Source organism: Onthophagus taurus, chromosome 10, assembly GCF_036711975.1.
Source record: "Onthophagus taurus isolate NC chromosome 10, IU_Otau_3.0, whole genome shotgun sequence".
In the NCBI taxonomy this organism is placed as follows: domain Eukaryota; kingdom Metazoa; phylum Arthropoda; class Insecta; order Coleoptera; family Scarabaeidae; genus Onthophagus; species Onthophagus taurus.
The window spans coordinates 3,640,624-3,667,440 of NC_091975.1; the positions used below are offsets into that span (position 1 = coordinate 3,640,624).

The 26,817-nt window shown below is 30.0% G+C and overlaps 6 protein-coding genes across 12 annotated transcripts; 1 reads left to right on the forward strand and 5 right to left on the reverse strand.

The window, feature by feature from the left end:
• Positions 1-1,191: 1,191 nt before the first annotated feature.
• On the reverse strand, positions 1,192-3,376 carry LOC111428115 (phospholipase B1, membrane-associated-like). Its single transcript, XM_023063519.2, has 5 exons — positions 3,183-3,376; positions 2,504-2,780; positions 2,061-2,447; positions 1,468-1,782; positions 1,192-1,407 (listed from the first exon to the last, which is right to left on the reverse strand). Exons 1-5 carry the CDS (start codon positions 3,279-3,281, stop codon positions 1,250-1,252), a joined length of 1,236 nt encoding a protein of 411 aa, XP_022919287.1. The 5' UTR covers positions 3,282-3,376; the 3' UTR covers positions 1,192-1,249.
• A 70-nt stretch (positions 3,377-3,446) lies between these two features.
• Positions 3,447-5,711, reverse strand: LOC111428116 (phospholipase B1, membrane-associated-like). Of its 3 annotated transcripts, none has more exons than XM_023063521.2 (6): positions 5,410-5,711; positions 5,094-5,285; positions 4,604-5,038; positions 4,008-4,170; positions 3,648-3,956; positions 3,447-3,595 (listed from the first exon to the last, which is right to left on the reverse strand). In XM_023063521.2, the coding sequence occupies exons 2-6, from the start codon at positions 5,247-5,249 to the stop codon at positions 3,471-3,473; spliced, it is 1,188 nt and encodes a 395-aa protein (XP_022919289.1). In that variant the 5' UTR covers positions 5,250-5,285; positions 5,410-5,711; the 3' UTR covers positions 3,447-3,470. The 3 variants fall into 3 exon arrangements, with proteins under 3 accessions (XP_022919289.1, XP_022919288.1, XP_022919290.1); XM_023063520.2 differs by having other exon boundaries at positions 5,401-5,711; XM_023063522.2 differs by having other exon boundaries at positions 5,347-5,711.
• A 655-nt stretch (positions 5,712-6,366) lies between these two features.
• Positions 6,367-9,245, reverse strand: LOC111428112 (calcitonin gene-related peptide type 1 receptor-like). Of its 2 annotated transcripts, XM_023063511.2 has the most exons (10): positions 9,160-9,245; positions 9,029-9,097; positions 8,451-8,633; positions 8,202-8,391; positions 8,024-8,149; positions 7,393-7,893; positions 7,131-7,335; positions 6,895-7,075; positions 6,725-6,838; positions 6,367-6,553 (listed from the first exon to the last, which is right to left on the reverse strand). In XM_023063511.2, the coding sequence occupies exons 1-10, from the start codon at positions 9,232-9,234 to the stop codon at positions 6,512-6,514; spliced, it is 1,686 nt and encodes a 561-aa protein (XP_022919279.2). In that variant the 5' UTR covers positions 9,235-9,245; the 3' UTR covers positions 6,367-6,511. The 2 variants fall into 2 exon arrangements, with proteins under 2 accessions (XP_022919279.2, XP_022919278.2); XM_023063510.2 differs by lacking the exon at positions 6,367-6,553 and having other exon boundaries at positions 6,572-6,838.
• Positions 9,246-9,479: 234 nt separating this feature from the next.
• On the reverse strand, positions 9,480-14,221 carry LOC111428109 (A disintegrin and metalloproteinase with thrombospondin motifs 1-like). The gene is made up of 13 exons (XM_023063506.2): positions 13,847-14,221; positions 13,561-13,787; positions 13,239-13,511; positions 12,714-13,185; positions 12,196-12,465; positions 12,013-12,145; positions 11,794-11,963; positions 11,430-11,736; positions 11,245-11,377; positions 10,937-11,196; positions 10,295-10,560; positions 9,904-10,156; positions 9,480-9,855 (listed from the first exon to the last, which is right to left on the reverse strand). The coding sequence occupies exons 1-13, from the start codon at positions 14,029-14,031 to the stop codon at positions 9,562-9,564; spliced, it is 3,243 nt and encodes a 1,080-aa protein (XP_022919274.2). The 5' UTR covers positions 14,032-14,221; the 3' UTR covers positions 9,480-9,561.
• Positions 10,503-25,839, forward strand: LOC111428114 (kairos). Of its 4 annotated transcripts, XM_023063514.2 has the most exons (3): positions 10,503-10,585; positions 10,770-10,814; positions 24,364-25,839. In XM_023063514.2, exon 3 carries the CDS (start codon positions 24,379-24,381, stop codon positions 25,771-25,773), a length of 1,395 nt encoding a protein of 464 aa, XP_022919282.1. In that variant the 5' UTR covers positions 10,503-10,585; positions 10,770-10,814; positions 24,364-24,378; the 3' UTR covers positions 25,774-25,839. The 4 variants fall into 4 exon arrangements, with proteins under 4 accessions (XP_022919282.1, XP_022919284.1, XP_022919283.1 ...); XM_023063516.2 differs by lacking the exons at positions 10,503-10,585; positions 10,770-10,814 and adding an exon at positions 19,635-19,838; XM_023063515.2 differs by lacking the exons at positions 10,503-10,585; positions 10,770-10,814 and adding an exon at positions 24,058-24,180.
• On the reverse strand, positions 16,639-23,690 carry LOC111428113 (uncharacterized). Its single transcript, XM_023063512.2, has 7 exons — positions 23,210-23,690; positions 22,564-23,142; positions 21,713-21,886; positions 18,684-18,748; positions 17,677-18,615; positions 17,212-17,626; positions 16,639-17,157 (listed from the first exon to the last, which is right to left on the reverse strand). Exons 4-7 carry the CDS (start codon positions 18,729-18,731, stop codon positions 16,997-16,999), a joined length of 1,563 nt encoding a protein of 520 aa, XP_022919280.2. The 5' UTR covers positions 18,732-18,748; positions 21,713-21,886; positions 22,564-23,142; positions 23,210-23,690; the 3' UTR covers positions 16,639-16,996.
• Positions 25,840-26,817: the final 978 nt, after the last annotated feature.

Sequence of the window (26,817 nt, forward strand, 5' to 3'; positions counted from 1 at the left end):
AAAAGTGATTAATAATTGATACCCGAATGTTTTTTTAGCATTACTCGTTTCTCATCCTGTTGATATTTCCTCGTAAACGATCATTAAAATTGATCTGTGTAATGTTTTGGTTTCGTGTAAATACCGTTTGACGTAAAAGACTTTACCTTTTTTCCATTACCTCGATTTAAACAATATCAATTATAAACTATTAGTTTAGGAAAAAATATTTACAAGGATTTGTTTTTAAAGGAAAATTTTTTGTTCATATTTTTTTCTCTGATGCAGCAATAAATTATTCCTTCCTTTTACATTTTTCGACGATAAAAATTATTTATAAATTAAATTTTTTTGTTATGATTTAAGTTGGTAACAATTTTTTTTGACATTTATAAACGTCACTTTTAAGTATTTTAGAATCTAATAACATTGTTTATTTTCTGTAAAATACACAAATAATTTAAAAATTAATGAGCCGTTAGAAAATTTCAAGTTAATTTTCAAGAAAAACTAACAAATCGTGCTTTGTGTTTACGATCATCGCAAAAGCGCCAGAACCACGAAGATTATCAAACAACTTCCAAATTACTTTTCTAAATTTAGAAAAATAAATGTACAAAACCAGTTATGAAAACGCAACGCAACATATTTTCGTAAATTTTCGTTAATGAACGGATATTCCGCTTTTAAGACGTAAACAAAACGTAATTTCACAAAAAAAGTTGTTATAAAGATTACGACTTTAAATTAAGATTAAAGGAACCGGTTTGGTGTTCTTTGTGAGTCAGAAAACCGGAAATTTATTAATTTAATTTATTTTTATCAATTTTTTAAATCGAATTTCATAATATGATGATTTTTTTCTTTCAACTACGTCAACGGATTCTTCGACAGGTTTTTGAGTTTTTGAAAGTTAATGATGACTTTATTTTTTTACCTGATATAATGCACGTGTTGAAGAAGAGGTAATAAAATTAGTGCTGAATGCATAAATTAAAAAAAATGTAATTATGTATATAAAATTAAACAATTATATTTGAGGTTATGTTGTAAATCTGTCATTGTCAAACCAATTTGTCACTGAATGGATTATCGCCGATTTACGTCAATGTTTATAAAAAACTAATAACTGTTAATAATCAATAATAATTACCAATCAATTCTCTAAACGTGAATTACGTATTTATCACACCAAAATAAAATGAAAACAGGTTTTATAACACGATTTATTATTTACGATTTTAATACATTACATATGTATGTACATATTTTATTGTATACCTGCAACTAAAAAGTTTTGAGAGTTAATTTTAGTAAATAAAAAAGGGGCTTCAATCGAAGGGCACTTAAATTCCTCCATTAAAACCATTTTTCGTACACTTTTTCTTCCGACGGGTTCCAATAAGTTATTCCATAATAAATTTGCACCTTTAATAGTAAAATAAATAAATAGAAGATAATCCAAACAACATTTGGTATGAACCTCACCTAAAGCGTGGCCTTTTTGCGAAAAATGAAAACAATCGTGTGTAATATAAGAATTATCGATTACTTCGTCTCGGGCTTCATTAAAATTCGCTGGGGTGTTAAAAAATTTCATGAAAGGTTGGATAACAACTGTAAAATCATCTTTTGTGTCATATCTCCCAGAATCAATCAAAATCTTTTCGGCTTCTTGGTAATCTCTAACCATTTTTGTTATCAATTCCATTTCGTTACCGTTTTGGTGGAAACAAGCGCAAAATAAACGGTGCATTATTTTGCAAATCATTGATCTTTTTATTCTTACACTTGCTGAAACATCTAGAAAAACAATTTAAAGAAATTACCTTCAATAATGTTATTTTGTATAGCTTAAAATTAGGTTGGCATTACTGAGATCATTAAAGCAATTACTTCAAATCGGTTGTTTTGAATGTAAAAAGAATTAACATAACCTCAACAAAACTGATATGGGCTCGCCATAACTCTATGCCATAACTTCAATGAGAATTAATTATTGTAATTTAAATGAAAAAAGAATAATCTAACGCTAAATAATAACTAAAACAATCTTTTTGACTTAATTTTTAATTATTTACCAAGAACTGGAATTAAATTAACAAACGTCCTGGGTAAATTTTCTTGTAAATAATCTAAAGCTTTCATTAATTTTAATCCATGATTTAATGGAGATGCTTTTTCCTTATCGTAACATTGAGCGGAACAAAGATCGTTCGCCCCAAAAAATACCGTTATCATTTTCCAATCGTTTTGAAAATCAATTTTTGGATCATTTTTAATTTTCTTAACTAAAATCCTTGCTTGTCTCAAAGCGTCTTCATCCGCTGAAACAGGGTAAGCAACGTTCATTTGAGCGTTCGCCGATAAAAACTCTCCAGTTCCCGTTGAATAGCCAGTTAAATTTGGGTTAAATTCTTTCAAAATGTTTGGGAGTGTTAGAAATTGCCTCCAATTGCTTTGACCACCTTAAAAATAAATAAAAATATAAGAATTTTTATTTTTTCTAATTAACGGAATTTACCAGCACACCAAGAAATTCCTCTATTCTCAATCATCGTTCCTAAAGCGTAATCTTCCATTGCCCCATTTCCTGCGATTAAAGAATCACCCATCGCTCCAATAACATCGATATCACCCGGTTTTAATCGATGAACACTAACTGGTTTAATTGGTGATCTTCCGAAATGATTTTTTGTAATGTTTTCGCATGGAAAAGGCATGGAATTTGGATACGTTTCTTGTATTTTTGATAAACTTGCTCCGTTGGGGTATTTAATGACAAAATTTCCACCAACTTCCTTTAAGATTAAAGAAGACAAAAAGAATAAATGAGATTACAACAAAAATTTTTAATCTTAAATTGGGGTGAGGTCTTCGACCGCTTGTGACGTCAAAAACGACCCATGTAGTTAAAATTAAAAATAGTTTTTAAAAAGTTGTTTATAAAAAGAGTAACTTTTATTTTGATATTTTTTATAACTTAAATTGATTCTAAAAAACTTTAAATTAGCCTCAATTAATTTTAATTGAAATCGTCTAATTACTTGAGTTGGGTAATTAAAAAAGGTGTTTGTGTTAAAAATGGATGTTTATTAGGAATTTGTGGTTAATATGTTATCATTACGATCAATAATTGGTTATTTGTAGCTGAAATTATTTTGATTATGTTTAGAGTACTGAATTAAACGATTTTTACTTACTTTTTTCGCACTTGTAAGGGCGGATTGAAATAACTCTATCGATAAATGTGATGAACAAAGATGAAAATTCACGAGTACTATAAAAACGAAAGCGAGCATTGTGTTTTAATTCAACGATCGTTCACTAACTGACGACTTCATTTAAATCGGTATGGACGCCAAATTTCGAAGTCTTTACTTACCATTTAAATGATGACACGAATGGAATCGATAAAAAGGATGGACTTTCACTTAAACGAAATTAGAAATAAAGAAAACAAGATATACGCAAAATAATTTATTTTTTTATCAACTATTTCTTGATGTTGCTAAAAATGGGTGCTCTTCTGTTGGACATCTTAAACTCCTCGCAAGAAAATTAGGATTTTTTTTATTAATCGGTTCTAAAATATTATTCCACAAAGCTTTCGCAGCTAAAAAAATGAATTTAAATCTTATTAATCAAAAATTAATTAAAATTTTTACCTTCAGAATGAGTTATTTGGCTAAAATGAAAACAGTCAACCGAAAAATAATCTCTATCAGTAAACCCATCAGATCCAATTGGTATCTTAGACTCTTCAAATAAAGGTTGAACAACAACCGTGAAATCGTCACGATTAAATTCATCGTATCCCGCTAATTTTTCCCCAATTTTTTGAAATTTTTTAATCAATTTTTGGAACTCATCCTTTCTATTTTTAAATCGCACACCAACGAAGCACGGACAAAAGATTCGTTGGGTTAATTCGCATTGAGACGGTGAATTTGTGAAATTAGCTAATTGTGAGACGTCTTAAAATTAAATCGTTAATGAAATTAAAATAATTTTTAATCATGTTTTACCTGGTGGTGTAATTACGCTAACAAAAGTTTTTGGTAAATTATCTCGAAGAAGTCTTAAACTTATTAATAAATCCTCCTGATGTTTTTGAACCGCATTTTCTGGGTTTTTATAAAAACAAATCGATGAACAGAAATCGTTTGCTCCAATCATTATTGAAATAAACTAAAAAAAGTAATGTTGATAATTATGTTGAAATTAGGCAACCCAACAAGCAAATTTTTTAAATTATTTTTAACATCAACCATCACATTTATTCCTTGCTTCTTAATTCAATTAAAAGTAAAAATAAATTATAAATTAATCCATAATTTTAATAATAAATAATTCATCTAATTACTTCAATAATAATTCAATAAATCATTAAATAAATCATTAAATTCCCTACTTTATCGACACCCTGTTTTGACATGTTTTGTTGTCAAACATCACTTTTTAATTATTAATTAAAATAATTAATTTTAATGAATTTCAACGATACTAAGGTAAAAAAATCCCTTCTTTACTTAAATTATCTTCACCCTTTTAGATTTCAACATATTTTGGTTTATACTAATTATTTTCATTAAAATTTCTAACCTAAAAAAAATTTTCTAACCTTCCAATGATTTTGTAAGTCAGTTCTTGGATCCTTTTTAATTCTCTTGATTAATACTTTAGCCATATAAGGTAAATTATCGGAAACTGCACCATTCTCAGCTGGATTAAATTGAGAAGCCCGATCAATACTCAACGAGGGCCCCAAAGAATACCCGAATAAATTCGGGTTGTATAATTTTAAAATATTAGGTAAGGTTAAAATTTTTCTCCAATTTTCTTGACCACCAATCGAGTAAACCATTCCACGATTTTCAGCAACTAAATTTAATAAATTTGTTGCCGTTATCCCAAAACCTGCCGTTATACTATCTCCTAATGCTCCAATTATGTCGATATCACCCGGTCTTAATTTATGAACACTTTTCGGAATGTGTTTACTACGAGCATTTTTAAGTGAACACGGAAATGGTTCTAAAATTTGTCTTTGATATCTCTAAATGAATCAAAAAATTAATAAAAAAATAATTTTAAACATTTTTTTTACTTACATGTTTATTTTCGTCTCTTATTTCCAAGTTCATTACCGAACGCCGTAATTGATGAAAAGGTTCTAAAAGGATTGTATCTAAAAATGTTGGGTTTTGGCAAAATGTCTCTTTAAAAATAAATCCAATTAAGGAGAATTTTAAAATTGAACTCCTCATTATTATTATGGATGTATTGCTTTTTAATGTCAAGTTCTAAAACATAAATAAATTAACTCAATTAAAGCATGAATGTTTTATACTTTTTTATACAGACTTTAATTGTTTAATTTGTATTATATTTGATAAAACATTGGAATGGATAAATTACCCTGTTTACCTTGATGTTTTTCCAATTTTCTTCATACCTTCTTAAAACCTAGTAATTCACTGAAAACCGATTTTTAGAGCTCCTTGTTGATAATTCAAGGATTCGTCACTTTTTACATAAACAACTCACTAAACTACTTTATAAAACACTTGGAAACAATTTAAACAGGTTTGTTAAGAACTGTTGTCTCCCAAGAAAATATTTTTAATTATTGTTGATGGGTTCAGAGATGCATTTTAAATGAAATTGTTGTTGTTGACTAGTGTTAAGGTTATATCTTTAATTCATGACGTGTTTAGTTGAAGTTATTTCGAATTTTAAAACGAAGAATCAATTGAGATCTTATTGTAAAATAAAATTAAACTGGTTTGCCTTGTTGTTTTAAGAGGTCTTTATATTTTGAAAATCTTTATATTTTGTTCTATTGAAGGTTCTTTTTAGATAAAGAGGTAACAATTTATGATTTGAAATTAAAAAAAATTAAAATGATTTTGTCGCTAGGAAATAATCAAAAATTAAGAAAAATATAATTGATCAAAAACAAAATTAATATATATTTTTTTAAAACATTTGTATTGATTAATTATAATATAATCATTTAGATTTAAAATTGCTTCTTATATCATCAAGTATATCACAAAATACCAATGCTTTAGCATATAAGCAATAAATACGATCGCAAGATAATGATATTTAATATCATTAGGGATAATATAGAGTTCATTAAACTGTTCTTTTTACAAATCTAGAGCCTCGGCTGCAAGCAACCTCGGCTCATAACACATTTTCAATGCTTTAGCATATAAACAACCGGTATGGTATCAAGATAATGGTATTTAATATCATTAGGTATATCACTCCAGCTTCGTTAATCATATAGATACATATCAAATTAAGAGAATACCGCTGTATTTTGTTTTAAACCAATTTTAAGGGTATATGTTGCAATAATTGATCAAATTACAATTCAATTTAAAACAATTTTATCAGATTAATGTAATCAATGACTAATAACAGATAACCATTTTCACGAAAGCAAATAAAGTTTATTACTAAATTACAACTAAATTTATCATGGATTCAACTATAACAAAAAAAAATTGTTTATATCCTATCTTCTAGAATTTAACGGTACTAAAGCTGCCGGTTTCGCCTGGAATAATTACGAAATTTAATTACACTTAATTTTTATTTTCTGAGATTGCAATGAAATAATTATAAAAATAGAAATAATAATTAACTTAAAACAAAGTTAAGTAAACGTTTCCCAACAATTTGATGGTCTAGGAATGTTATTATTATTCACAGACGTTGAAAATCTTACGTTTGTTGTTGCTGTTTTTCTTGGTTCTTGAGCGGGCCTCCACAGGCGAATGTTGTATCTTTGTTCGATATTTATTGCAAAATTTCGATAACTTTTTTTAATTTCATTATGAACCTAAAAGCAATTTTTAAAATTAAATGCACGGTAAGATAAAGTTTAAATGTGCTTACCTTTTTACTTAAATAACAAAATAAGATAGCTATTATAACACCTTGAATTGCTTCTATTGAATAAGTTAAATAAAAATAACCATTCGAACAAGACTCATTGTCAAATAAACTTCGTTGACTCGTTAAAATTAAAGGAACTCCGAAAAGGGGGATTAAAAATAATATTGCTTTAGCGGCTGATCTAAAAAATAATTTTTATTTTACCTATCTGAAGAAAATTATTTTTAAGTACTTACTTTAAAGTTTGTCGATCTGTTTGAACTCTTCCAGTTAAAAGTACGCGAATAATATCCAAAAGAAGCAACAAATTAATCGCTAATATAAAATATTTAAATCCATCAGTAATCCATTGATAACCGTTTTCATCGACCATCCAACAAGTTTGATTATTAAAAATTGAGGAAACTATTGCCCAGCATAATGAAGGGATTAAGGAAACACCTTTAAAACAGTAAAAATACTTACTTAAATATAACTTTTTTAAATTTACTTTCTTACCTAAAACCCCTAAATACAGCCAATACATCTTCAAATTAGAACCATTCGTAAAAAATCTCGCTATCGATTTATGTAAAAAATACGCGATAACAACCATACAAGTAAAAACTAAATTTTTCGATAGATTTTCAAAGAAAGCTAATATTCGACACCAAACCCCGTTACCTTCTAAAATCGTCTGCGAGGTTTCCGTAGAATTGGTAACTAACGAGTCCAAGATGACGGCATCTTTCGATATAATCGTGAGAATATTTTTTACGACGATACAAATCAACAGGTTGCGATACAAAGGTAAATTAAAAGTTTCCCAATCTTTAGCAACTCGTAATTTTGAAAAAGCCAGAAATATAATTATCGCCGGCATTATTAAAACGATCGATATAGAAAGTACTATTATGTGAAAATTGTGACGTCTTCTGTAAATCGAGGCAAGTGCACAGCCAGATGTATCAGTTGTGTGGTTCCATTCACCATTTGAATCACATTCTCGTTGACTATACACTAAAAAAAATATCGAAGACATAGTTTTTTGCGAAGCAACTATTACTAGAATTAGCATATGAACTAACGCTAAACCAAAAACTAGGAACATTCGGGTATATTGAAAGATTAAATTAAAATCAAAACTTACGATTACAAATTTTTTGACCTCCTGTAATTGCGTAAATTGGACATTCCAAGGAGGAATATGTATTTGCTTTGGCAGATTTCCAACATTGCCAACCATCCCATAACGCCGGGCATGGATATTCTAAAGCTAAAAAAATTATTGTGTAAAAAAAGTAAATAAATTAAGTTTATTATTTTACTTGGATTAACATTATAATCTTCGTCATTAAAAGTTTCGCAACATTCAATTCCATTATCAATACATTCCAACCATTGATCTACGAAAAGTTGTGTTTTAAAAAATGGGGCTATGATCTCGTTTACAAAAGTGTCATTTTGGTATTCGAATAATGTAAGTCCTTCCATATCGATTGAAGGTGTGGCAGTTAACTGAATATAAAAGTTAATAATAAAGATTTCTTCTAAAATGATTTTATTTTTTGTCTTACATTTATAAAAGGAACTAAAAAATTTTCAGTTGCAGAAACGCGTGTTTCTCCAAACGAGAGACACCCATTCCTTCTGCTTGGCAGGGTATATTTATAACAATATCCTGCAACTGCGTAACCCCAATAATCTTTTGGATAAAGTGCCTCGCTATCTCTATACCGACATTGGTACTTCGAAGAAATCTGTAAAAATATTTATAATAAAAAAATTATTATAATTGTTGATAATTGATTAAAAGTGCGATTGGTTATCGTTAAGTATTAAATACCTTGTAAACTGTGACTATATAGAACAATTGATGAATATCCGGTTGAAGTTTTATTTATTAAAATGTAAGAGGAAATTATCTATAAATTTCGATCGAAGTGAAAAAAATTGATGATTAATTCAAGTGCGTACATGCACTAGATAACAAATAACAACGAAATAAGTACAATTATTATCGCAAAGGTCAATTAAAAATAACGGTTTAAGAGAAATTTTCTTGTTAACACGAAAGATTCTTATTGATTTATTTAAAAATATAATAAAGTAAGATTAAACATAATTTTTGTTTGGTTATAAAAGATGTACTTACATTTTCTGATTCATCTCTTCGAAAAGCTTTATTATTTTTAAAAAGTTTATTAATTTCTCTATCATCTAGCTAACAAAAAAGAAAACTTTTAAACTTTTTTTAATTTTTTCACCATTTCAAATTAAACTTACAACCGATTGGGAACAAATTCCGCTCGTAAAATATAAAATAACGAACACCCCGATTTTGTTTAATTCGAAAGGCATCGTGTGCCAGGTTTGTTGTAAAACTGGAAATATAATACTTGAAAATAAGATTTTTATCGAATCTAGCTAAGACAATGTATATGTGCTATTCGCCTTTATCTCTCGATAAGATTGTATTATTATAAAATATATCCGCTGGTTAATCGATATTTCTACAATAAATTAAAGATTATATATTTTTTTAATTCACATTTAATTTTGAAACGTCTAAGTAATAAGCTATGTTTGTGTTATTGAGTAAGAAATTCTAAGAAAAGAAAATTTATTGACATCTAAACTTAATATTATGCAACCAAGTACGTAAAAATCTCATCTAGATCAATCAAATTACGATGAAATTCTTAATAATTTATGTTTCATGCAAGATTTACAACAATATTTCCTAAAAAATCCTAAATTACAATATTTATGAAGTTGTGCTAATTCACAATATATCGATTGATCCGCTTTGCATAAAAATCTCTTTCTACTCGATTTGCAGATTGGATCAGCTCGATTATTATTATGGCAAATTCGTTTTTCTTGTGGCGGGGAAGGACCACAAGTATAAAAAAGTTCACCATCCGGTGGAGGACAATGAGATTGACGAATTGAAACTCCAGATCCACATGAAGTAGAGCACTAAAAGAAATAATTTAATAAAAAAAATATTTTTATCATTTCTATTACCTCAGACCAATTTCCAAATTCCCAAAACGATAGGCATGGGATTCTATTGCAATGTCTTATTGATGGAGGTGGATTTTCACCGCATTTATTCGGACTCACCATAAATTTCCAAGGAAAATCTATTGAATTTAACGATTTTGTTTCGTTCATTACATTTTGAGGTAGACAATAAAGCTCTCGATGTTGAATTCCGTGAGAGCCGCACGTTTTTGAACAAGATTCCCATTCACTAGTTATCCAATGAAAATTACAACTAAAAGAAAAAATATGCAACCAAATATACAATCGGTTGCTATAACAACCGTAATTCATACAAAGTTGTGAAGAAGTTGTCAACACAATGAAATTTTTCATACAAAGATAATTCTATGGTTTCAATTTGCAAATTTACCTGTAATTGTTGCATTTTTCTATTGGTAAATGCGGTTTTGTTAATAACGAACATTCTTTTCTAGGTACGATTTTTCCGTTTTGCCCATCGAAACAAGCGGTCGTTTTTTGCCTAAAACCGCCGCCGCAAGATTTACTACAAGATCCCCATCCTCCTAAAATCCACACGTAACGAGATGGTTTGTTTAAATAATCTTTATGGATAAAGTAGTCGACTTTTAAATGCAATTTAATTCCACGATCGATTAATGATTTTGGGGAAAAAATCTGGAATTAAAAAGATAAAATTAAGGTAATTCGATTAAATTATATTATTTAGTTATTAAGTTAGGTTACAATTATTAAAATTAATAAGACAAGTGTCTACTTAGACTTCCAACATTTGTGTGTTAGATTCTAATTAACTTTTATAAACAATGATTTGAATGATAGGGATAGCTAAAATTCTGTTCTAATCATATATTTTCTCTTTACAGTGAATGAAATGAAAAGTCGTTGAAGATGGATGTCTTAAATAAATGGTAAGTGACTAATATGTTATATATGTTTTTGTTATAATTAACCATTCCATTAATGGAAGGTTAATCAGATATAAAGCATCACATAAATAATTAGGAGAAAGATTCAATTCAAAATTACTTACATAAATTACAATTTCTGACAATAACGGCCCATTTGCAGAAATAAAATGTCTATTTGAATACTTTTTGTAATGAAACTTTGTTCCGGCTACGATTTCACCATGATAAAGTCCGGTATTTGGAATTGTAACTGAATAACTTTGTTTAGTACGATCTTTTAACATAAAAGCGACATTGGGATTAATAAAATCCGTTGTGGTTATGTTTGCTTCCAATTTTAAATTGCGCGCCATTCGTGGGATAATCACCATTCTTTGAAGTTCTTAAAAAAATTTTTTTTTTAAATTTATTTGTTAAAGAACATAATTACCTCTTCTTAATCTTTTCCTATTAATGTGTTTAATATTTTTACACTCAGTGTTGTTCCCGCCGCATATTCCGCAAGAATCCGGTCTTAAATTTGAAAATAATTTTCCATCGCAACCAACATGATGACAAATTCCCTTTAAAAATTATTTATAAATATATTAAGTAATTTTAAGAATGATTTTTTACTTGGATACAAATTTCCGTGCTACTTTCATAAGAACATAAAGTTCCATCAATTAAATTCTCTTCAGTAATAAATAATTCCCTAGTTTCTTTACTAATACAAATCAATTTACACTTTGAGTTATGTTCATCGCTTTCAAAAGCCAACCAAGTTAAATTTTTTTTGGGATCATCTTCAAAGTCCATATATTTCGGTAAATTCGAACATTGTTGGGTTCGTAAATCTTGAATCGGTTCTGAACATGGTCCCAAATTGCATAAACGCCATTCTTCAGGGAGACCAAAACAATTATTTCCGCCGTACATCGGGCTAAAACATCATTAATTAAAAAAGAAAAAGAAATTATTATTTTCATAATTATTTTACGGTGGGTTATCACATTTTCTGCTTCTAAACTCAGCTCCTATTCCGCAAGTTCTCGAACAAGGTCCCCAAGACGACCAAGAACTCCAACGTCCATTCTGGGGGTTATGATGTAAAGGGTTTCGGCCGAATCGTTTTAAATCGATCGTTTCGCAGTAACCATTAATGCACCACTAAAAAGATAAGATGCGAAAACAAAATTGGAAATTATTAAAATATAACCTTATTAAATCCGCAATCGGTTCCTTCTAAAGGTGGGGCCCTTTTCGTTCGACACGAAGAAGGTGAATCGTCTTTAGCACACCAAAGATGCGAACAAACTTCAACTATATCAAAAGAACGACACAAAGAATACCTAAAAGAACTTAATTATTAAAAAAAAATTTTATTAAATTTTAAATAAACCCGTCTCCGAATTCGACTCTGCATTGTTCATCCATGGTAAAAGCGAATTGCAAGCTTCCATTAAGCGGGATTTCGTTTCCCGTCGAGATTGGTTTGTTCATTAAACATTGAAACGATTTAATTTTCTCGTGGAATTCTTTTTTTGAACATTCCGACCACATAAATTTATGAAAGGTAGAGGAAACCATCGGTGCCATTATGCTTCCGTAATAAGAGTCATCCCCGCAAGTATTTCCATCTTTTTGGGCTCCATCATGAGATAACCCAAGACTTAAATTAAAAAAAAAGAAATTACACAGCTTGAAGGCCCGTTCGTGACGTCACACATAGGTGGGCAACTACGATTTCACACTTTGAATTAGTCAATGTTTAATTTATACTATTCGAGTTTTGTAATGTTGTTAGTTTGAGGCTTAAGGTTTTTAATATAAAATAAAGTTCTTGATCGGGTCTAGTCGTGTGTCTCTTCTAAGTCTGTAATATCGAGGTTTTACTGTATTATTATTTTTAACTCTTACATGTGAGCAACTTCGTGCGCAATAATAAAAGCACTCGTTAACCCTTCATCCCTATTTAAAGTACAACTCCGTTTTGGATCACAAGCACCAGAAACGGGTGCGTAACCGGAAGGACCTCCAATATTCGCCCTCGTTAACCAAACGGCGACATCATGTCGTGGATCTTCTGGTTTTAAGGTACCGTGTAGTTTACGATTCCAAGCGTTGACATTTTGCAATGATTTAACAGCGTCTCCAAGTCGGATGATGGCGGTTTTCTTTTCTTCGAATAAAAACAACTTTGTTATCACCAGCTGAATGTTCGCGTTTAACGTGGGGTCTTGATAAATTGCGTTAACAATGTTCATTAGGGATAAAACGTACTGTTGGACGCGATCTTTTCCGTGAAAATCGATAACGGTGTGATCTACCGCTATTGCCACTTCTAACCAAATTGGGGATGATGTTGTGTTGATGTTGAGGTTGTTTCTTGCTGATGGAAAAAGATGTTTTAATTTAAATAAATAAAAAATGGATTTAGCTCACTTATTATTCGCGTTTCCCAAGCGGCATCAACGAAATACCCCAATTCATCGTCATTATTAGATAATTTCGTATCCAATTTAATCAAAGTAACATTGTTGTTAAAATCGGTGAACAACAAATCGTGATTATTATCTTGAGTATGGCTGTCGTCGATATCGATATCAATATCAATAACATCACCAGTTAAATTGAAGTATTCCCATTTTTTGGACTTATTTAAAAATAAAGATCTTTTTAGGCGTTTTTTGAAAGCATCATAAAAATAATGAGCACCTAAAATTATTTATTTGTTAATTTAATAAAATTTTAGCTTACCATTTACCTTCATTATCTTTCGAGGGTTCTAAAAAGTACATTTCACTTCCTTTTTTAATAAATCCCGTTAAAAACTGGCCACAAAGTGATAGTGCAACAATCGAAATTGATTCGAAGCCGGAAATCGATCCTTTAAAATAATTGCAGGGCGATGTGTTCTGTTGAAAAAAATTTGGGGCAAAATTTAAACCGGGCGAATCCAAATTTAAAATTAATTCCTCAATTCTAACAACCCTTTTCCACAAAAAAAATTAATTAAATAAAAATAATAAGTAAATAATGCAAAAAAATACTTTATTGTTTTATTTTCTTCGTAATAAAAACTGGATGATACATCCTGCTTAAATTTTTTAATTTTCTCAAAAATTTTTGGATAAACGATTCGATATTGATCGAAATTCTCATCACCAAACACTATAATTAAATAAACCACTTTTATAAGGAAACATATCAGATTAACACGATTGAATGCGGTCATTGTTAACAATTAATTAAAACCCGAAATAATATCACCAAAAGTGTTTGAATTATACTGAGTCTTTGGTTTAAAAGATCGCGTTTATATGCTTCTACATGATCTTTTATTTTTTTTAATAGGGTCAATTGGGATATTGTATTTCTCCGGATTAAAGGAGACTGAAACTAAATATAGTTGCGAGTGAACGCATAACACTTGACACATATGCGTTTTATTGAACGCAACACAACTCTGTTTCGTTCGTTTTCGAGGAAACTAAATGTTTTAAATTTAGGAATTAAAACTGATTTATTTAAAGAAACATAAAATTTAAAAAAACATTAAGGAACCGTGTTTTACATTAAATTAAATTTAGAAAATTTTTCTTTAAAATCAAACGACAACAATTTACATCTTGCCGATTTTAGAGAATCAAACTGTCAAATTATCTCTCTTCTCCTGTTCTTTCAAGTAAATATTTTCATTCTACGGTACATTCATAACCAATTACTCGAGTAATAGTTAATATTGCGAGTTAAGTCGACGAGTAAAGTAAATTTTCTAAAATGCTGTGAACGGTCAAGTGTATTCATGTGTTTTTGTTATTGTCACGCCTCATTTGCTGTTTGGTATAACCTACTTATATTCAAGCAATATTTAATGCAATATTGATAATAGGATAAAAACGGTATTTGCTACTCTATTTATTTATATCTAGTGACGTAAGAAGATCAATAACTTTACATTAGAAAGTGTTATGGAGAGAGTACAGCAATTATATCTTGTAGTGGAGTGCGAATATCAGTTGAGTAACAATTAGTATTGATAGCTTAATAAATAACTATCAGTCATCTGGTGGTGTGTACTAGATTTCGTGGCGAGTGGCGCGAAGATTTAGATTTTGTGCTTTTATGTCACGGCACCCAAACACCTGGTATTATGGTATGGGATACCATAATATCGTATCACCTCTAATTGGCATCTTTGGCAATTTAAATGCACTCCGATACATCCACGAGGTATTACAGCCTATTGTAACACCCAGGCTAAACGAACGCTCTAACACCATGTTCCAACAGGAACATCCCACGTCTGTCAGAACTTCCTACACAAAGAAAGAGTAGAAATTCTCCCCTGGCCTGCTCGCTCTCCGGATTTAAACCCGATCGAGTATGTGTGGGATATGATGGGTCGCTATATAAAGCGTTTACCACAAGCAGCAAACACCTTGCAGGAACTTCATCGTCATCAACAACAAGCCGAGGATGAGATTCCACAAGATACCATTTTTTTTAACTTTTTTTCTTTTAGTCTTAAACTTAAAGGAATTTTATTTAAATAATTACATTTATGAACTTAATACTTTGCTATATGACCTTTTTGTGAGCTCTTGTAAAATTAGTCTCTGAGGATGGCCATGGACCGAAACTAGTAAGACTTAATTAATTAATAAAACCAGTTTCAAAAGTACAATACTGAGAAAATTAAATTTAATTACATTTTCACACATTAATCAACTGGTAAAATGGATTCTAATTATAATTATCTATTATAATATTGATAATAAAACTTAAAATCCCATCAAATTTTTATTAATTAATTAATTAATCATTAAAAAAAAGCACAAATATACAAAACAATTTCTATTTTATCTACATTATAAACTGAAATAATATCGAAAATACGACAACTGTTTTTAAAATCACATCCAATTTAGCGTTATTTGATTTCGAGCCGATATTGCAAAGATTATATTCACAACAGGTCGTGCAAGAATGCAATTTCGTCCTTTCCCCGATCACAATGCAACCCGGTTCGCATGTTTTAGTACAGTTTCTTTGTAGCAACCACAATTTCGGCTTTCCTGTCACATCCTCTGTACTCGCCGACATCAAAATACTCTTCACTTTGCACAAACGTTGATCGTTCGGGCATTTCGTGTGAAACGTCGTGTTATCTTTTAAATCTTGACAATTCATTCCATCTTCCATCGTATCGCAAAGATAACAATACAAATCGATTTGTCTTTCTTTCGATTGTTTCGTACTGTGTTCGAGATTTACAAATGTAAATAAACCTTTAAAAAAATATTTAAGACTTTAACATAACCTACAATTTACTTACATGATAATAAAGTAGAAATGATTAAAATTTTCACATTTTTATTCATTTTTCATCATTTCTTAAACGCCAAATAAAAAGGGCGTTCACATTTTGTTAGAATTTTAAGAAATTTGGAAGATGTGAATGCTTTGTGTGGTTTTCAGACCTACATTTTGGTCTTTACTGGAGTTGATAAGGACGCAGGCGTTGCGAAAGCGTTCGATAAGCTCAACGAGCTCAACTCGCTGTTGAGATAGTTCGTTTTGGTCGATATGACGAAAGTTAATATTTATTTTGCGGGGTTCCAACTTCTTCTTCTTCATAATGGTGAAATTACCTCTATTTTTTCAGTAAAAAATGTCGGAATTATCAGAAAATCTTTTAATTCTGTTTCTGTTGCGTTCTTTGTACGGGGGCTTTGAGCTGTGAATATGTAAATATGAGGACACTCCCTGAATCTTAGAAAATATTCCAATTTAGAATTATAATTTAATAAGTAATCTGTGGGGGTGAAAAGAAAAATAATTTTAAATATAACTCCTATATTAAGATTAAAAACAATTGTTATGGTAAATTAGAATTTCGTTTAGATTTTCTTTTTACAAAAATATATTTCCATAGAAGCCCTGGTCTCTAGAAACATTCGGGTTTAGCCGTGCGTTTCTTAAGACAGCCGAAAACTCAGGGTTATGATAAGGACGTTACTTTGCATTGTGCAAGTGCATTGTAGTTTCGTAACTATGGCTATGATGCATTAATATATTGCGAGTTATATGAAATTCCCGGTAGATATAATTAAAAAATAGAATTGAATTTTAAAAAATAGGGGTGAGTATGCAACCAACACATCTATCGTGTTAGTTTGGTTGCATAAAAATGCTTTTTATTTTTTTTCTTGGTTTAATTCGTTAAAAACGTCTTCCATAAATTTTCTCGTTTCATCTAATATAAATTGAACGTCATCTCGACTTTTTATAAACTCATATCTTCCACTCATACATATTCCAAATCGGTTGGCATAAGATCCATGCATAAAAAATATACCTAAAAATTTTAACTTATAACTTACATGGATGTAAATAACAAATTTCAGCTTACATTTATTACCAGTATTACCAACAATCGTAAAAATAGCGTACATTTTTCTTCCGCAAACAATTCTTTCTGTGGGATGATCCAATATGTTCGTTAAAACTATGTGTGTTCGCCTATTTTGTTCCATTAAGAATGCTCGCCATAAGATAGAAGGCATAAAAGAAGATAAGTAATTAAAAAACATCATGTTTAACAATGGATTAACAGATTGCTTAATTTCCTCAACTTCTCGCCCAGTTTCAATCAAAAATTCTCTCTTTGATCGATTTCGACATTTCATAACTGTAACTTGGGACACAAAGAAAGCATTCTTCACGTTTTTTATGGAGTCACTGTCCCCATTCATGACATTTTCAATTTGCTTTATATCCGATGAAGCTGTTATAGATATATTAAACGGCCCAGATTTAATATTTTTCTTTAAAAAAATTCAATTTTAAAAAAGTTCCACCAAATAAAAATGCTTACCTTATCTAATATCTTAGAAATCGAATAAATTAATCCAGCTAAAACAACCTGATTGAATCGCACACTTAATTTTTGAGATATAAATTTTATTTTTTCTTTTAAATCGGGCGAATCTTCCATAATATAAGCAGAAAATTGTTTATAATTTTCGTTTAGATCGTTTTTTGTGGTAAACCCAAATGAATTTTTGGTTAAATAACACTTATTGTAATCGATATTTAATTTTTTGTACTTTTCCACTAAATCCAATTTTTTAACGACAACATCTTTATTCGGTTTGCTTAAATGTTTAGTTATAACACTTAGAAAACCCATTCCATCCAAAATACAATGATTAGTTTTTAAGAAAATGGCATAATTCCTTTTATTACTAAACCAAACGGGGTGGTTAAATAGAACAACTTGAAATAGTTGATCTTTGTAATCATAACTTCGAATACTATCTACGTAATTTAAAATAGTATCGAACGATAAAATATTTTTCTCATTATCTTGTTGATTTAAAGTTATTCGCGACAAAATCTTATCGAATGTAATTTGATTCTTTAATAAATAATAATAGCCATATGATTTCTGTACGATTGAGTTTAACTGATCGAAATCTTGGACGGTTATTTCAACAATCTTCTTTAATTCTTTATAAAAACCTTCAATGTCATCATCGTAATCCACTATTAAAACGGTTATTATATAGGTTTGCTCATTTTGCATTGCGAAAGAGGCTCCAATTCCGTTTAAAAAACCGCCGAAATCTTCTTTGTGGACGATTTTTAAATAAATTGAAAGAAAAAATTTAAAAATTCCAAATGGAATTGTAATCAAAACGACAACAAACCCCATTATAATCAAAACTAAAACAACCAAAATTGATTTTGAAAATGTTTTAGTTTTGTTATTTGATTTTAAATAATCTTCTAATCCGGAGCATTGTAAGATTTTCTTAAAAAATGAATCAATTATTGTTAGAGAGATCAATTATAATTAAGATTAATTTGAAGTTTACTTACGTTTGCTATTGCGTAAGAAATGGCTAAAATAACCGTAAAGGTATTCATTTTTACTGAAGGATTACCTAAAACGTGCAAAAATCAAATGTTGAATTCTTAAATAGTTTTAAAAGCAATAATTGAATTCATTTGTTACTTAGAAACCTTGAATTTGAATAAAAAATCCATTAGACAAGTAAAACAACGATAAATAACGCAATTAGAAAAGCTTTCAAATAAGTTTTTATATTCAAAAAAAGTTGGAGAAACAAAAAAGTCTTTATTGTTTTATAAATAGAAATTAAAAAACATATATCATTTCGTCAGTCGCACAGTCAAAAAACGGGTACTTTTTTCATTTAGCTTACGATAAAAAGAAAACCGCAGAGCCGAAAATGTCAAATTCAGATAAATGCCTGTATGGCATTGAAAACAAAGAGAAGGGACTAAAAGTAGAACTAACACTAAACCAAGAACTAGAATCATTCGGCTTTAGCTGCCTTATAACACGCACAGCTAAACCCGAATGTTTCTAGTTCTAGGTATAGTGTTAATTCTACATAGTAACAGTGCTAGTGTAAAACTAGAACTAAAACTAGACCTAGAACTAGAAATATTCCGGTTTAGCCGTATAACTTTATTTATTAAAATTAATAAACAATTTATTGACTAAATATTACTTTCAAAATTAACGGTTTATATTAAAATCAATAAATTGATATCAAATAATAATATAATTTATATTAACAATTAATATCTTCCTTATTTTTTTTTTATTTTTCGATGAAGTAAAATTAAGGACGCAATTAAAGTTAGTTTTTCTCAGTTAAAAACGTCTTCCTTTCATCCTCCAAAAAAGAGAAAGAATTTTCCGGAAGTTGGGATGAGCAGGAGATTCTGAAGCGCCGGTCCAGAGCTTGGAAGCTGCCCGATTCGCGAGAACTCCACATAGCAGAAGCCCCAGTATATCTCGAACGGTTCCCAAACTCGCGCAGTTTTCGCACAATTTTAATCTATATAAAGAAGTAGGAGAAAATAACGACTTTATTTTTTTAATGTTAAAAATTCGGATTTAAAAGGAGCAATAATTAAAACAAAATCCTTTTTTTTTTTTTGAGGAAGCGAAGTGATCAAAGACTTTTTGAAATCAACATAAATTTACTTTTAAAATTAAAGGTAAGTTTTTAGTAATTAACAAAAGTCTTGGTAAACATTTAATTATTTTTTTAATTTCAATAATTTTTTTCGATTTAATTCAATTTTTTATTCTTCACAAAAATGGTTGTTAAAAATATGTTTCGAAATTCAATTTTCAGTTGAAATCAGTGAGGTGTAGTAATTTAAATGTAAAATCAATAGTCGTAACTCCTCATCTGTTGAATATTTTAGCTGGGCAAAGTGTTGGTATTCATGTTTGTTTAGTTTAACGAACGTGTTTTCGACAATTCGCGATAATGAAATCGCATAATTCATGTTTTCGATAAGCTTAAAACCAGCTTATCGATTTTATTTTATAATATTTCTAGATAAATCATTCAAAATCTCCAAAAGTTCGACTCAAATTTCGAGAATTTAATAATTTCTATTTATTATTATGAAGCATTGTTTCAAAGGAAACAATTTTTTTAACTTAATTTCTATAAATAAAGTTTTAATACTAATGTTATAATGGAAATTTCATATAATTCGCAATATATGAATGCAGGAACCATAGTTACAAAACTACTATGCACTTGCACTGTCCAACATAAAATTAACATAGCTTAATATTATAGGTATTGTGTAATTTTGCAAAGGAAAAGTTTTGTTTGAAAAAGAGTGACGTTCTTATGATAACCCTAATAGTGATAGTGCTAGTGTAAAACTAACACTAGACTTAGAACTGGAAACATTCGGATTTAGCCGTAGGTCTCTTCAGACGACTAAAGCCGAATGATTCTAATTCTAGGTCTTGTGGTAGTTCTAGTTTTAGTTCTTTATTAATTATCTTTTATGCTAACTAGTGCTACCTACCGGCCATCTTAAGAGAGGTACGGCTAAACGAAATGTTGCTAGTTCTAGTGTTATTCTAGTTTTATTTGTTATTCAGCGCTAAATTTTTATTGAGCTATAACGAACACTGCGTTTCCCGTATTGATCCGTTATATCGAGGTTTCACTGTAATGTCAAATCATATTACATGTTGCATTTTATGTGTGACAAAAAGATTCAAAGTAAAACTGGTTGCCTACATTAACTTTTTTTATTATCTTTTACGCAAATAAAATAAATTTTTTTGTCATGTTCCGCCGGAAAACTGAAAGGAACTCTTTGTCTCCGTCTTTTTGCGAAAGCAATATCGGTTTCAGACTTAAAACGATATCACCGGAGAGTGGATGGATTTCGATTTGATAACTCACTTATATCAAACCCAGCGGGTAGGGTTTTATATTTTATCGAAAAGAAAATGTAAAATGTACTTTACCTAAAAAAGGGAAATATAAAGGGGGAAAGGTTGAATTCAATTTATTTAGAATTAATCTCTAAAATAGACTATTTTTTCAAATTAAGTTGTTAATTAAGTTATTGGTATGGAACAACACGGTTTCCACCCTGGACGTTCTGTTGAGACCAATCTGTTAGAGTATACTGATTTTCTTTTTTCATTTCTTGATAAGACCGTCTTTCCGAATCTTTATATGTTTAGTTTTGTTTTTTCTTAAACTAGATGTAGGAAGTAACTGTCGCTACTTGCATGTATAAATAAATAATAAAGGAAGCATTTTGAATGTAAATGTTAAAATAGACGCAAACAACAAAATGATGGGGGTGTTCACAAATGATAATGCCTACACAAATGCATTCGTATTCAAAACGTTCCTGAAACTCGTATTGTTCTGGTTTTTTGAAAAAATCCTCATTCAAACAATTAATAATTTGAGAAAATTCGTGGTTTATTTTAACCAAAATGTCTTCTGTTGTACTTAGAATCTCATTTACCTCGTCTTAACTTGCACGAAAACTTAAACAGCAATTTAATTTATGTAATTTTGAAGAAATTTTATTTTTACCTTCCTAGTTTTTCATATCCGGTAGTTTTCGAGCGAGAAAGTCAATTTTAGTGTTTTAATTGAATCGGCTCCCGAGTTAGATTTAAAAGTTACTTCCAATTTCCGGATACTTTCCAAGAGTCGTGTCTCGAAACCAAACTTTGTTCGAAAACTTTTCGATATAGAATTACGGTTCTGTAACAAATTTCTTTTTGTTATTAAAAAAATCTTCAAGATTTTTAATTTTTTATGTTAAGACATTTACTTGTAAATGAAAAACGAATGCAATTTTAATAGTTTACCATAAATGAAATGTTTCATAGTTATTTTAGTGTAATGCAAATACGAAATCATTAATAAATAACGATTTTTTTATTTAAAGGATGTGTTAGGGCATAAAAGAGAACAACAATATGTAGCTCTCTCATCACTCTGTATTGATCTGTTCCGTTTACAACAGAGTCTCACACTTGTTTCCAAAGAGGTCAGTTTGACTAACAGGATGAAAGGCAGGAAAACCAGTAAAATCCCTGGAGTACTCTTTGTAATTTACAGCCACATTCTACATAGATTTTTAAATATCTATAAAAAAACATCGTAAATGTTCATTTTATCCCAACTATTTAAGACTGATTACAGTTTTAACGAGTTTAATTTTAATTTGAACTGATATCAACACGAATTGACGGTGTAAATACGTTTTAAATCGGAACGCATCGGGAGTTTATTGATTTTCCATGAACGCGGAACAAAGATGGGGAGATAGAAATGCTGGGAAATCTCGGTTTTACAGGCTTGAAATAATACAAAAAGAAAAAAGTATTCTATGCGCTTCTTAACAGGATAATAAAACGATAATAACTTTAACTTACATTTGGTTGCAGAATTAAAAAATTAATATTAACCACAAATACTCTTGTATTGTTAATTGTCGGTGTTGTGGTTAAACATCATACGCTCAAAGCACGTTCTATTGATTTCCAATGTTGGTTTAAATGTGGTTGCTATGTATCCATTATTTTTATCAATTTTCATTAATAATTATTTATTTTCGGTCTTTCGAAATCATTCAAAATGACAATGAAATCTCTCAGATGGATGGGTCGGTTTCTCATCACCAACCCAACAAGAATATTATCGAATCCTCTCAGATTCCGGGTAATCTATTCAAAGTGGAGCTCCAATAATTGCTTGAAGCAGTTCTCCTCGGTTAATTGAAATATTCATCTGCAGATTTAATTTTAAACTGCCAATCGTAGAGTTGCCGATCATCGAACTCATTTCCTAATTAACTATACCTGAGGGGTCTTCTGGGTACCAATCGATAGTTTTGAGATTTTTTTTAATTTTAATATCTTGTTGTTGCCCTAATTCTTTTTATCTTAATTAGGAAAAATAATGATTAGAAACCAAAATAAAAAACAGGCTCTCTCATAAATTTATCTAATCTCCTAAAAACAACATTTTGATATCGTTCATATAAAAAGGAAAAGTCATATAGGATCGCTGATTACTTACTTACAGAGTCTATAATAAAAAGTTTAAAATGAAATACTTAGTTCTTCTCTTCGTTTGCATTTTGGGTATGTTTATGTTTATTATTTCTATTTAATTTTACAAGATTTTCCTTAAATTTTTCCATATCAGGTATTTCCCAAATGCAATCAACTTTAGCTGATGAATGTCCACAAGTCTGCACTATGGAATATAACCCATTATGCGTTAAAGACGTCTCCGGAGAAACCCATACGTTTGCAAATCCTTGCGAATTGAGATCAAAAACGTGTAACGAACCACATAAAGGATACACTTTAGTCAAATTAGGAGAATGTTAAAAAACATCAAAAAAATAAATGCATTTTTGATTTTTTAAGTGTTCCTCAAAGTTTTTAATCCTTAATCCCTCAATTAACACGTAATAAATTAGATGCTGTTGCGATTTCGTATCGTATAAGATAATTTGAGTTAAACCAAACTCGGTTAGTTGTGGATGGGGCCCCATTAAGGTCATAATTATCTAGACCGTCGTGAACTTAGTAATTTATCAATTTGACAGCTCCCACAATAATTATTTAATCAATTACATATTTTTAATACAAATTTAACTTTTTATTTATGAAATATTGTAAGTTAATAAAATTTGAACAATAAATTTTAAATTAAATAACCAGCGCCATCTTTTGCCCATCGTCGTTTGTATTGCTGATTGCAGACTCACAATCCGCCTCATATAACGCATTAAGTGGCAGATTAACTAAAAAAATTAATTATTTTATTTCATCAAAAAACAACTTTAAAAGTCATAAATAAATCAATTTGACATAATTAAAATAAGTATTCTACTTTATCGACATAAATATTTACTTGTCAAAATGAATTTGAAATGACACTTTAATTATCGATTTTTCGAAATATGATCATCACTGATCATAACTATATTACGCGAGTAAGTGAGTTATGCGAGGAACTGCTATATTTCCAGAAAATAGGTTTGCGCTCACATCTGATTAGATTTTATGTACCTCGTCCTGTATTTATCGATTTAATATGCCTATACATAGCTACAGGTGTTCTCGTTTTAGATAATCGGCTCAGTTTAATTTATTTAATATTAAAATGCGATGTTTCTCAGTGCATTTTACTTTAATATTCTTTTTTTTTTGTTTTTACAGATAAAAACTTGAAAAATGAGGAAAGGAAGTCTGCAAACGCAAACTTCCGAACCGTTAATCGTTGTTGAAGAACCTGGATGCATACAAGAACCTGAACTGAAAACTAGATCATCTTCGGAACATACTTCCGAAGATGAATCACCAATGATGAATCCTTATTTACTGTCACCCTGGTCTCGAGAAACTCGTAAACATTCATTACCAACTCCTCAATGTTCCGGGATAACCGCCAGTCAAGTTCGCCGTCTTTCCGAACGTGGTGAAGGTGCCCCTGGACCTAGACAAACTGAATTTTTAGCGACGCTTTCTTCGGCTCCAGCTCCATCACCAGGTGGACGAAGACATTCTGTAGTAACGATCTCAAAAGTTCCAAGTGCATTTTTTGGGAGAAATCGACGGGAATCTGTTGCGGGACGGATTTTACCAAGTCGAAGGGAGTCTGTGACTGGGGGGCCACCTTCTACGGAACCTAGAGGAAGTGTTCATAACCTTCAATTGGATATTATGGATGATATCGTCCAAGCTAGAAAGGTTAGAATGAAATTGTGGAATACAAGTAGTAACGAAAAAGTTTGTGAGGTCCAACCGTTGGATGACGAACATTTTGGAGGAACTCCAGGTGGTGGCGGATCAGCATCTGGTGGAATACAAAGGTACGCGAGTTCGAGGAGATATTCAGATTTTGTTGGAACAACTTTGGCCCCAATTCCAAGTGCGACTAGAAGAAGAGCATCGGAACTGCCGCCTCCAAGTTTACCTCCAAGAACTTCTTCGACATCTTCCACAGCATGTAAGATAACTAGCTCTGGAATTATATGCACAAATACTGATCTTATTTCTATTTTATCTTCTTCCGCTATGGAAATTAATCATCAACAGTGTGAAGTATCCGAATCAACAACACCAATGGGGGCGGCAGATGCAACATCAATGGAAGAAAACAAGAAGACAAGAAGAAGTAGACTGAAAACAAGTAGAAGTAATAGTTTTGATGTTTCAACATTACCAAGTAATGAAATTGAAACACCAAGTAATTGGTTCATTAAACGTCATCAACCGATTTCAACAAAAAATTTTATTGGAAAATCAGACCAATTAACTTCTATTTCATTTGCGGACGAAAAAAAATCATTAAAAGCAAAAGATTCAAACAATAAAGTTTTATGGGACGAGCGTAGTGGGTCACTGGTGGACGCCCAACTTTTAGGAACTGCGATACAAGATTTTTTAAAAAAATCGAGTCCGGAAAAAAACGATTTCGGAAAAGGAGATGGTCCATCAACTTCTTCTTCATCTCAATCGAAATCTAAAAGCGGCTGGTTTTCAAATAAACCTGGAGATGAAAACAATTCAAACGAAACTTCCGATTCATCTCTATGCTCGACTTTAAAAGATTTATTTGTGAAATAGCTGATAAATCAATTTTTTGATTACTAATTGTTGATTATCAAAATATTTCAACACTAAAAACTATTATTTCATATTTATTATCAGTATTAGTTGTTAAAAATCTCTCTTTATCTAAGAACGGTAGAATCTAAGAGAACTGCTTTTGTAATGTTGAGACTAGAGTTAGATTAAATCTAGCATTGTCACTAGAACTAGCACCAGTCAAGTTTTATGTCATTTGAAACAGCTAGTCAACAAAAGATGGCGCTAGCGCAAAATTAGAAATTGAAAGGTTTATGGTAAAGTTTGTAAAAACACAAAAAATACAACAACAAAATTTTGAATTACAAAAGAACAAAGTATTTAGTAATCCTTTTAGATTCTACCATCCATCATAGTCTTGACCTCTTCTTAATTTGCGAAGACCGTTACAAACCAATTTAACCTCAAAAAATGTAAATTAACTTAATTTATTTTTTTTTAATTTTATTTAAATAGAGATAATTAAATTAAAAAGGATCAATACGGGAATTTTAAGCCAAAATGCTGGTCGTTTTGACTACGTAAAATAAAAATTATTTTTGACAATTTCTTTTTAATAGACGAGCCAATAAACAAGAGTGTATGGTGAGCTGTCTAACTAAAAGAAATAAGTAAAGTCCACTGAATTAAAACGGAAAATATATAATACAATTAATTAATGTTCAAGAAAACAATTAATGTTGAAATACTAATATCTAGTAGATTTGATGTGTCTTAAAATTATTAAAAGAAATGGTGAACTGTGTTTAAATGTACATTATGTCGAGTGCATATTTTGGGTTAATTTTTGTTATATCGACAATAAATTGAACCGAATTTAATAAAAAGTTACATTTAAACACTGTTTGAATATTCAATTGACTGTATTAATTCCATTTGAATGTGAATGGAAAATATCAACCAACCAAAATAATGTTTCTCAGTGTATTTTATTCACAATGTAGTTTATAGAAAGAAAAATCAAATATTTTTATTCTAGAACTGATATTTAAATAATATTTTCATTGGATTAATTTCGCTGGA

Coding starts and splice junctions, on each gene's coding strand:
- LOC111428109 (XM_023063506.2), bottom strand. CDS start 14,031: ATGACCGCATTCAATCGTGTTAATCTGATATGTTTCCTTATAAAAGTG. Junction 12,466..12,713: donor GCGCACGAAGTTGCTCACAT/GTAAGAGTTAAA, acceptor TTTTAATTTAAG/TCTTGGGTTATCTCATGATG. Junction 12,146..12,195: donor AGAGTCGAATTCGGAGACGG/GTTTATTTAAAA, acceptor AAGTTCTTTTAG/GTATTCTTTGTGTCGTTCTT.
- LOC111428112 (XM_023063510.2), bottom strand. CDS start 9,234: ATGCCTTTCGAATTAAACAAAATCGGGGTGTTCGTTATTTTATATTTT. Junction 9,098..9,159: donor GAATTTGTTCCCAATCGGTT/GTAAGTTTAATT, acceptor CTTTTTTGTTAG/CTAGATGATAGAGAAATTAA. Junction 7,076..7,130: donor ACAGATCGACAAACTTTAAA/GTAAGTACTTAA, acceptor ATTATTTTTTAG/ATCAGCCGCTAAAGCAATAT.
- LOC111428113 (XM_023063512.2), bottom strand. CDS start 18,731: ATGAATACCTTTACGGTTATTTTAGCCATTTCTTACGCAATAGCAAAC. Junction 17,627..17,676: donor TTTCTAAGATATTAGATAAG/GTAAGCATTTTT, acceptor ATTTTTTTAAAG/AAAAATATTAAATCTGGGCC. Junction 17,158..17,211: donor TGGTAATACTGGTAATAAAT/GTAAGCTGAAAT, acceptor TAAAATTTTTAG/GTATATTTTTTATGCATGGA.
- LOC111428116 (XM_023063521.2), bottom strand. CDS start 5,249: ATGAGGAGTTCAATTTTAAAATTCTCCTTAATTGGATTTATTTTTAAA. Junction 4,171..4,603: donor ACTTACAAAATCATTGGAAG/GTTAGAAAATTT, acceptor TACTTTTTTTAG/TTTATTTCAATAATGATTGG. Junction 3,596..3,647: donor CCAAATAACTCATTCTGAAG/GTAAAAATTTTA, acceptor TCATTTTTTTAG/CTGCGAAAGCTTTGTGGAAT.
- LOC111428115 (XM_023063519.2), bottom strand. CDS start 3,281: ATGCTCGCTTTCGTTTTTATAGTACTCGTGAATTTTCATCTTTGTTCA. Junction 2,781..3,182: donor CCCTTACAAGTGCGAAAAAA/GTAAGTAAAAAT, acceptor TTAATCTTAAAG/GAAGTTGGTGGAAATTTTGT. Junction 2,448..2,503: donor AGGAATTTCTTGGTGTGCTG/GTAAATTCCGTT, acceptor TTTATTTTTAAG/GTGGTCAAAGCAATTGGAGG.
- LOC111428114 (XM_023063514.2), top strand. CDS start 24,379: ATGAGGAAAGGAAGTCTGCAAACGCAAACTTCCGAACCGTTAATCGTT.